At 42.6% G+C, this 10,822-nt stretch overlaps 1 protein-coding gene across 1 annotated transcript in view; it reads left to right on the top strand.

Moving 5' to 3' along the window:
* Pla2g7 (phospholipase A2 group VII) overlaps nucleotides 1-8,313 on the top strand; it is a 43,981-nt gene extending 35,668 nt beyond the window's left edge. Inside the window, exons 9-12 of the mRNA XM_021186524.3 lie at nucleotides 604-695; nucleotides 3,220-3,390; nucleotides 7,336-7,484; nucleotides 7,953-8,313. Of these exons, the coding sequence (XP_021042183.1) occupies nucleotides 604-695; nucleotides 3,220-3,390; nucleotides 7,336-7,484; nucleotides 7,953-8,089 (549 nt within the window). The 3' untranslated portion in view covers nucleotides 8,090-8,313. The remainder of the gene's footprint in view (nucleotides 1-603; nucleotides 696-3,219; nucleotides 3,391-7,335; nucleotides 7,485-7,952) is intronic.
* The last annotated feature ends 2,509 nt before the right edge of the window (nucleotides 8,314-10,822 follow it).

Here is a 10,822-nt window from a genome sequence, read left to right as displayed (position 1 = left end):
GGCCTGACACAAATACTTCCTTTTCACTAACTCCTGTCTCATCTTCAACACTCAAGTCAGCCGTCACCTCCCCTGAGAAGCCCCCACTCCCACCCCCGGCTTTTGCAGAGCCTGGGTTGGCTATTGTACTACCATAGAGCTCCTTGGTCTCAGGGTGTTATGCTGTGTGCGTTGTGCAATATCAAAAATCGCTATCATTTTCTTCCACGATAAACTGAGCTCACTAAAAATGAGACTATGGTGTCTGATGTGGCAGATATTCAAGAAATATGCTTAGGATGAATAAGCTGATAATCATGGGATAATGTGAGACTGAACTCACAAGGGGGCTCAGTATCAGAGCGGGTAACTGTCGGGTGTAGGTGATAAAGACCAATAGGTTTATCTCTGTGTGTGTGTGTGTGTGTGTGTGTGTGTGCATGCACATTCTATGTTATAAGTCATCAAGGTATTTATCCAGACCTGTGAAGTGAATAATGATTGCATGACAGAATTTTTAATGTACTCTTTTATTTTTAATTTAATTTAATTTTTAATGTACTCTTCTGGGTACATTGAATGCTGGGTGAGATGGTAACTTTGCTGTCCTGCTTTTTTACCCAGGATGCTATTGATGAGACTAAAATAGCTTTGATGGGACATTCTTTTGGAGGAGCAACAGTTCTTCAAGCCCTTAGTGAGGACCAGAGATTCAGGTAAGAGAATAAGACAAAATAAAACAGCTGAAGATAACTGGGAGAGAGGGCATGGGTGGTACCACAGGACAGTTAACCGGTTTTCTGAAGTTCCAGTGACTAAGGGATCTTTTGGGGATGGGTAACACACAACAGTTAACCAGTTTTCTGAAGTTCCAGTGATTAAGGGATCTTTTGGGGTTGATAAATCCTACATATATATACTTGTTGTTTTCATTTTACATGTATGAATGCTTTGCCTGTTTACATGTATGTGCACTGCGTGCATGCTTTGTGCTGAAAGAGGTCAGAAGAGAGCATCGGATGCCCTGCCACTATAGTTACAGAGAGTTGTGAGTTGCCATAATGATGCTGGGAATTCAACCCATATTCTTGCCCAGAGAAACAACCGTTCTAAACTACTGAGCTATCTCTCTGGCTCTCACCTCACTACTGTTCTTTGTTTCATCAAGTTTATAGATTTTCCTAGGCAGAAACCATTTTTTTTGTCCTGCTACTAAAACCCTTCCCTTGCCATGGTAACAGAGCAGCAATATACACAGATGCACAAGCATCTCTATTGTAGGACACAGAGTCCTTTGGGTGTACGCCCTGGACCAGTATAGCTGAGTCACATGGTAGCAATATGTTCAGCCTTTTGAGAGGCCTCCACCTTGATTTCCAAAGTGCCTGCACCAGTTCACACCCTTACCAACAGTGAATAAGGCTGCCCCTTTCCCCAGTGTTTGCTAGCATTTGTTGATTCTCACTGGGATGAAGTGGCCTCCTGACATAATTCTAATCTGCATTTCCGTAGTGGCTAAAGATGTTGAATGCCTTTAGAAGTACTTATTAGTCATTTGTTTTCCGTCCAAGAACTCTTAGTTTGGTACATTTTTGGCCCATTCTTTTTTATGTTGTTGTTGTTGTTGTTGGGCTGTTTTCTTGTATTTAGTTGTTTTGGGTTCTTTGTTTATTTTATGTGCATCCATGTCTCTCTCAAATGTGGATTTTAGCACCATTTGGGTGAATGTGTGTAGAGGCCAGGAAACTAGAAACGGTCTTGTGAACAGTGAAGCAGAGGCTCTGAGGGAGAGAGTGGAGAGCCTAATAGAGCCTAAGATATTAAGTGGGGATGTGTGGATGGAGATGGAGAGAGCAGAGGGAGGGTCATCCCAAACTAAGTATGCATGAGCACGCCATACAGAATCCTGCTATTGTATAGGTTAGTTTTAAAAGCAGTTTCCCACCCATCCTTGCCCATTCCCCATTGTCCTTATTTATCTATAAAGGATTTAACCTTTCACTTGGAATTTTATCAATATGTCTTTTCTGGGACGTGTGTCTGGTAATATTGCTACCATTTTTACAATCTTCCCTAAGACATTAGGGTTTTTAGTTTATCATTAGTTTTTCTTTTCTTTTGTCTTTCAAGTGAGGCGGGATCCAAAAATCACAGATTTATTTGGGCAAAAGTCAGACAAGACCCCAGGGTTTTTTTTCTAACATTTAGAAACATTTTCTTTTTTTGAAAGACTTCATCCTAGACTCACATGGAACGGTCTATTTAGGGAGTGAGCTGGACCATTTAAGATGTTCCCGCTCGATATAAGGGCATTCTCTGCTGGCATCCCCTTTGCATATGGATGGATTTTCCAAAAGTCTCCATAGGGAGCACAGAACCACACTTAGTGGGAAGAAAAAAATTTGATTTTTAATTAAAAAAATTAATCATGTGACCTCATTATTTTTATTCATGTGAATGTGCATCTTTGTCTCTGTGTCTGTCTGTCTCTCTCTCTTTCGTGTGTGTGTGTGTGTGTGTGTGTGTGTGTGTGTGTGTGTGTGTGTGAGTACAGGTGCCCAAGGAGGCTCAGGGTGTCAGATCTCCCAGAGATAAAGTTACAGGTAGTTGTGAGCCACCCAGTATGATCTTTTGCATGAACTACTAGTAAAGGCTCAGCCACTGAGCCATTGCTCCAGTCTCCAAAATTCTATTTTCACATGGTATGGTTCATGTGTTTTGCTTTGTATATATAATCCTACATGTCTGTGTATCATATGACTCTGAAATAGGTGCATCACCCACACTGTGAGACACCTGAGACTCTAGAAACAAGTTGAAGAGATTAATCAGCAGTTAAGAGTATGTACTGTTACTCAGTTTCCAACACCATGTCAGGCATCTCCTAACCACCTATGACTCCAGCTCCAAGGGATCTGTCGCCCTCTGCTGGCCTCTCTGGGAATATGCACACACTCCCTGCCCTAGTCTTGAAACAGAAGAAATAGGGCAAACTTGCCTTTCGAAAATCACAACTTATTTAAATGTATTTTGAAAACCGCGTGACAAAATGAACATGAAAAAACTTTTAGGATATAGCTTTCTTTATGTTATGATTCCTAAGGAACATAATCTCATGTGAGTCCAGTTCGGCCTCATTACAAAGCTGATTGTAGCTCCCCAGCAGGTGGTGCCATGGGAAGGCCTCTGCTGGCTAGTCTGTAACCCGCCATTCTCTGTCATTGCCAATGATGTCTGCAGATGTGGAATTGCTCTTGATCCATGGATGTATCCGGTGAACGAAGAGCTGTACTCCAGAACGCTCCAGCCTCTCTTCTTTATCAACTCTGCCAAATTCCAGACTCCAAAGGACATTGCAAAAATGAAAAAGTTCTACCAGCCTGACAAGGAAAGGAAAATGATTACAATCAAGTAAGTGCCTCTGGCCTGGAGGGTGATCTAAACATCTGGAACTTCTGGGAGCCATTGTAGAATGGCTGTGCCGGTTGTTAGATTGTTAACACATAGAATGTAGTCTGCCTTCAGTGCTCTTAGGTTTTCTTTTCTTTTCTTTTCTTTTTTTTCTTGTAAAATGAGAAACTTTAGTTATTTAAAACAAAGTTACAAGTAAACATTTTAGTCTGCCATACAATGTTACAATAAAAAAATAATCTCAACAGTATGATGAAATACATTTGCTGTGGTCATTGTTATTCGGGGGTATACTATACCCCCTTGTTGCCTTTAAATATCTAATAGGGGTTTCTACTCCATTTCAGACCGCTTAGTTCCCAAATAAAAGACATTGAGACCTTTTAGATTTATAATAAACCTTAAAACACTAGATCTGAGGAGATAGCAATTTTATGCTATTTTATCTATTTCACTGTTAAACTCCCAAGATATTCTTTGCCACATGTTCTATCTGTGTTGCTCCTGCTCCATCAGGCCAGCTCCCATGGTCATGCATTCAAGATCCACCTACCCCATAGTGACTTCTTCCTCCTTGTCTCTTCCTCCCTTGTGGCTCCTGCCTGAGATCTCAAGCCCAGGGAACCTTTGCTCTGCCCCACTCTTCTGCCCACCCCAGGCTATAGGCATGTTTATTAATCAATCAGGGACAAATTGGGAGGCCTGATTTACACAGCATCATTTGGTGTTCATGAGGATGTCATCTGAGGCAACCAGATCTTGGGAACCAGTATTTAGCACTGGACTACAGAGCAGTACTAGACCAACCCACTGCATACATTTTTAACTTTGCATGTCTAATGTATTACTGTGTTATGTCTTCTCTGGAGTAAATCCAGAGAAGGTAAGTAGAGAAGGTAAGTACATCCACGGGGATGTAACATAAAAGCTTGGATTTTTTTAAACAGTACCTACCCTGCTTTCAATTAGAAAATTTTATTAATCTCAGAATTAAAAAGAATTTAAAAATTGTTTGCTAATCTAAAGCAGCAACATCTTTCAGACTGACACTCATTGCTTTAGTAAGTAGCTTAGTGATGTTACAAATATTGGTTATTGATTTCTTGGTACTATGCAATAACCATGCTGGCCATGAAAAGCTTACCAAAACATAATCGATGGCCTTAATTTTTAAACTCTTATTGATTCTTTGTGAATTTTACATCATGCACCCCAAACCGACTCATCTCCCTGACCCTCCATATCTGCCCTTTGCCCTTGCAACCTCCTCTACCTCCTACCCTCTACGAAAAATAAAAATTAAAATTAGAAAAATAAGAAAGAATTCTCACTGTGGAAGCTGCAGTGTGTCACACCGTACACCCTTCTGCTCAAACAGCTTTACTTGTGAATGTTCATCGCAATGAGTCACTGGTCTAGTTCAAGGCCTCTGGCCTCTGCTACACTATACTGGACTCTCACCAGGATGCCTCTCGGATATCCCGTGGTTGTCCTGTGTGATGGAGATCCTGCAGCTTTGCTTCTGTAGGACCTGCCCCTTCATGCCGTCCAGCAGTTTATAGATGAGGTAGATGTTGGTGTGAACCAACCCAAAGCCCTGGATCTGGTCCTGGGTGGTAGCTGAGTTAGTCAGCCCTCCACTTGTCCTGTGCAACCTTGCCACCAGGGCCAGCTCTCCCACATTGTCCAGGCGAGGGGCGAGGACAGCTCTCCTGCCTACCAAAGCTGGTGAGGGGGCAGCTTTGCACAACCTTCAAGACATTGTCCCAGGCAGCAGCCTAGACCAGAAATGGCTACGTGGCCTTTGGTGTCAACCTGGGCTATGGACATCAACACAGACCCCTGCTATTGCAGGACCCCGGACCCAGACATGATCCTGGTGGTAGCACTGGGACCTTACCGTGGGCTCAGGTGGCAGCGTAGGCCACTCACACCAGGCTGTCCCTTACCACCTTCAAATCCCCAGCTCTGCCACCTTCATATTGCACAGATCGCTCCATGTTTCTTTCTTCCATCGCTCATCCTAGTGGCCCTGCCCCAGAGTCCTCTGGGATACCTTCGGCCCCGCCCACCCATGCCCTCTTTCTCTTTTGATGGGATGCGTGTGAGTGTTCTGCCTGCTTGTCTCTCTGTGCACCAAGAGTGCCGCAGTGTCTGCAGATGCCAGGAGAGGATGTTGGATCCCCCTGGAAATGGAGTTACAGACAGTTGTGAGCTGACAATTAAGTCCAGTTCATCTGCAAGGACAGCAAGTGCTCTTAAACACAGAGCCATCTGTCCAGCCCGAGACGTAAAAGAAAATACTCTTAGTGCTGTTATTTACACAGTTCTTATACTGGAAGTTAATATATAGCTAACGTATTGACTACTTTCCTCTGAACATCAATACATACAGTATTGAGGCACAACAGTTCATCGTAGGCCATGTAAAGTCTTTAAAGACAAGGCGAGAGCATGTATATGTTTACCTGTTGGAACAATATGTGAGTTTATAAATTCCACAACGCTATGAATGGCTGCCCTGAATAATAATCACGTGCTTATATCCTTTCATGGGGCTAGAGAGCAGTTGTCCCTCTTGCAGAGGACTGGATTTTGGATCCCATCTCCCATGTCAGGTTGCTTCCAAAGGCCTGCATCTCGAGCTCCAGGGGATCCAGTGAACTTTTCTGGTCCCTGCCAGCAAATGCACACTCACACATGCACACACAAATGAAAATAATTATTTAAAAGACCCTCAAGCAAAGATGGAACTCATCTCTCTACTATTTAAACCCTGGTTAATTCAGGACTGAGGGGAAGGCAAAAAGGATGCACTTAGAACAGTTCCCCTTTAGGGGACTTTGGGGATAGCATTTGAAATGTAAATGAAGAAAATATCTAATAAAAAATGCCTTAAAAGAAAAGAACAAGCTGGGCGGTAGTGGCGCACGCCTTTAATCCCAGCACTTGGGAGGCAGAGGCAGGCGGATTTCTAAGTTCGAGGCCAGCTTGGTCTACAAAGTGAGTTCCAGGACAGCCAGGGATATACAGAGAAACCCTGTCTCAAAAAAAAAAACCAAAAAACAAAACAAAGAGAGAGAGAGAGAGGATGAGAGAGAGAGAGAGAGAGAGAGAGAGAGAGAGAGAGAGAACAGTTCCCCTCTATCTATAGTTTGGGTTTCTAACTTCTGTTTTCATAGTTTTAGTGCTTTATGGCCAGTTGTGATCAGGGGACATTTACTGGAAAAAATTCTATAAATAATTTTTTTAAAGTGTGAGCCATTCTCTATAATATAACAAAACCTTGCACTATCCTGCTTTGATGAGGACTATTCCTTCATCCAGCCATGCAGATTCTCTGTGCAGACCTACTGATAGTCACCTAACGTCATGACAGCCATCACAACAAGTACATTCCAATATTCAAGATTAAATACAGTTCAACAAACTAGTGGGGAAGAGGAAGGGAAAAAGAGAAAGAAAATTGCCTTCACATTTTCTCCTTCTCTCTCTCTCTCTCTCTCTCTCTCCTTTAACATATAGTATTGGTTACTTTTCTTGTTTTGGTGAGAATAAAATAAAAGAACTCTGTGCTCAGTGGTTAAGAGCACTGGCTAGCAAGCCACGGAGAGCAAGCCAGTAGGCAGCACTCCTTCACAGTCTGTCTCTGCTTCAGTTCCTGCCTCCCGGCTCCTGTAGATCTCACCTTTCCTCAGTGAAGGTCTGAGTGCAATCTGGAAATGAAATCAACCCTTCCTTCCCATGTTGCTATTGGATGTGGCATTTATCATAAGCCAGGGCACAAATATTTTAGAATCCTTAAATGAACAGCTTTTGACCCTCAGCTACATTAAAATGATCAGATTATGTGCGTGCGTGCGTGCGTGCGTGTGTGTGTGTGTGTGTGTGTGTGTGTGTGTGTGTATTCACGCAACATGATTTATAAGTATCTTTCTCTCTTAGGGGCTCAGTGCACCAGAACTTTGACGACTTTACTTTTATAACTGGCAAAATAATTGGAAACAAGCTGACACTGAAAGGAGAAATCGATTCCAGAGTAGCCATCGACCTCACCAACAAAGCTTCGATGGCTTTCTTACAAAAGCATTTAGGTAAGAAACGGCAGGTTCCTCTGTGACTCAGGTTGCTTGGTTCTCAGGACCAAACCATTTGGGGTTTTTGTTTATTTTATGTGCATAGGTACATAGTCTTATTGTAGCTGTTTCCACTTGGCTTTTGGTAAACAAAGCAGTGAATCAATATGAAAAGAAACATTTCAAAAAGAGGAGTATGTGGCCTTGCATTAATATGTGTGCATGTGCATATATGCATATCATATATATGTACTCATCGAAGCTAACAGTCCTTCTATGAACCCTAGAGTGGAGTTACATGTTGAAGGTACTGACAGCATCTTGCTTGTCTCTAAGCAGCTCTGGAGGTTATGCATTTTCTAATGCAACCTGGGCCCTAGGAATTCCATTATCACTGTGATGATTCTGTAATTTGTGGCTCTATGGTTCCACCTAGCGGCCCTCAGCTGTTTAACATTCTTAACAGTTTTGTTGTTGTTTTTATAGGACTTCATAAAGACTTTGATCAGTGGGACCCTCTGGTGGAAGGAGATGATGAGAATCTGATTCCTGGGTCACCCTTTGATGCAGTCACCCAGGTCCCGGCTCAGCAGCACTCTCCAGGATCACAGACCCAGAATTAGAAGAGCTTGCTTGTTACACAGTTGCCTTTTAAAATTAGAGTGACATTGAGAGAGAGAGAGAGAGAGAGAGAGAGAGAGAGAGAGAGAGAGAGAGAGAGAGAGAATTTACCCAAATAAGAATTTTTTAAATATACACTGTACTGTAGAATAGTGATGAATGCCTAGCCTAAGATTTTTTTCCCCCTGTAAATGTAACGAATATAAAATAGAGAATACAAAAATTATTGTCTGTCTAAATCGTGGTCCTTTAAGTGTCAAATGAAAAGCTACTTTCATGTTACATTTACAATTAAAGTCTCTAGTCAGGAACGATGCCAGAGAAAACACATTGTAAATGAGTTAAGATTCCTAAACTAAACAATGAAACAGATTATCCTGTCTTCTGTAAGTCTGAGCAGCAGAGTTAAGACTGAGCAGCAGAGAGCCGGGCGTGGTGGCACATGCCTTTAATCCCAGCACTGGGGAGGCAGAGGCAGGCGGATTTCTGAGTTCGAGGCCAGCCTGGTCTAAAAAGTGAGCTCCAGGACAGCCAGAGCTATAAAGAGAAACCCTGTCTCAAAAAACCAAAAAAAAAAAAAAAAAAAAAAAAAAAAAAAAGACTGAGCAGCAGAGCTTGTGTGGCATCTGGTCGCGTTTCTCTATGACCTTTGGCTGAGGTTAGAAGCATCCATTGATCTGATCAGGAAGTCAGTCCTAATGCAGGATGGGTGATGCTGTCCTGTTTCAACTGAGGATGAAAGGGGTTGTGCTGGAGGATTTTTAGAATATCTGGTACAGGGCAATAGAGTCAATATTGGCACATTAGGTTTTTAATTTCTGGTGTGTTCTATTTACTAAATGGAGGTGCCGTGAGTAGGCAGGCCAGGGATCATTCAGACACGTTAGGTATTTACCCAAAGACTGTGAAGGACACGAAGGAAATGGTCAAAATTCTCAGCCAACGTTAGATGTTTTATTTGTATGACCTAGCCCGGCCTGGTGGCACACACCTTTACCCCAGCACTCAAGAGGCAAAGAAAGGCTGATCTCTAAGTTCAAGGCCAGCCTGGCCTACAGAGTGAGTTCCAAGACAACCAGGGATGCCAGGGATATACAGAGAAACCCTGACTTGAAAAAAACTTGAGAGAGAGAGAGAGAGAGAGAGAGAGAGAGAGAGAGAGAGAGAGAGAGAGAGAGAGAGAGAGAGAGGAGACTGTGAGAGATGACATTGTAAAGTTTAAAGGGGGTCTTATAACATTTTGTGTGTACTATGTGTGCACACATAGGAGATGCTCATGTGTATTCATGTGTGCACGTGCATGGGGGTGCACATGCCATCACACACATGCAGCTTCTACTGATTCATCTCCCCAGCCCTTCAAAGACACACACACACACACGTATACATCTGAGAGCTGGGTAGAAAATGGGTTTGTTTGCTGAGAACATACAGGAATGGAGGCTGTCCATCAGTTAAGTACCTATTCTGGTGTAACTGTCCTGTTGTGTCTCCGGACTCAGCAGAGTGTGGCTGGGCTTGGCCAGTGTGAACAAGGGTTGTCAGCTTTGAGGTTTGATCCTTCTCTAGCTCAGTTAGTAGGTAGCTATGTTCTGATTTGCCACCACTTAGTGGTGGTCACTCACTCACACCGAGCAACTGGACATCTCCTCCCCAGTTGCTGTTTACATTAACTTCATTTATTTATTTATTTATTTATTTATTTATTTATTTATTTATTTTGGTTTTTCAAGGCAGAGTTTCCCCATGTAGTCTTGGAACTCACCCTGTAGACCAGGCTGGTCTCAAACTCAGAAATCCACCTGCCTCTGCCTCCCAAGTGCTGGGATTAAGTCTTTAAACAGATAAAATTCCTTCACAGAAAACTGAAGGTTTTTCTATTCTGGCCATAGTGCAACTTCTTTTCCTCTTGGTAATTTATAACACTTCACTACACCAGCCAAACTCTATTGCTTTTATCCCAAAGACAACCAAAGTTTTTCAATTATTACTTTGTAAGAATTCTCTGTCTCTTTGTGTCTGTGTGTATCTGTGTGTCTCTGTGTCTGTGTGTCTGTGAATGTAAGCATGTGTGTATGTGTGTGTGTTGGGGTGTGTGTGTCTGTGTATGTCAGAGTCTGTGTGATGTGTTGGTGTGTGTCTGTGTATGACTGTGTGTGTGTGTGTGTGTGTGTGTGTGTGCGTGCCTGCCACTTCTTGTGCATGTGCAGGTGGAGGCCAGAAGAGAAGGTAGTTCCTGGAAGTATAGAGTTACAGATGGTTATGTGCTGTCCTGTATGGGTTCTGGGAACTGAACTCTGGTCCATTTCTAGAGCAGGAGGCACTCTTAACTGCTGAGAGAGCTGCCCAATATCTTATTTTGTAATGCAACTTCTCCCTTGTCCACATATTGAAATGGTACCTACATTTTATGTTTTTAAGACAAGGTTTCATTTTGTAACTCTGGTTAGCCTAGAACTCACTGTGTAGACCATGCTGGCTTTAGAACTCTGAGGTCTGCCTGCCTCTGCCTCAACTGTGCTGAGTGTAAAGACATCATGCCCAGCAACACCCAGTTGTCAATGCTAAATTCTCACTGTTCTCACGGGACTACGTGGGCTGGTATTTTTATTTTTATCCACATACAATCACCTTATTCACACTGGCCAGATCTTTTTATTTTAAAAAATGGTTAAGTGTTGTGGCTGAAATGATGTTTTATTTCAGAATACATTTTTTTTTTTACAGTTTATGGT

This window comes from Mus caroli, unplaced genomic scaffold (assembly GCF_978045245.1).
Source record: "Mus caroli unplaced genomic scaffold, Mus_caroli_1 scaffold_18, whole genome shotgun sequence".
Classification (NCBI taxonomy): domain Eukaryota; kingdom Metazoa; phylum Chordata; class Mammalia; order Rodentia; family Muridae; genus Mus; species Mus caroli.
This window is presented reverse-complemented; position numbering and strand designations above follow the sequence as displayed.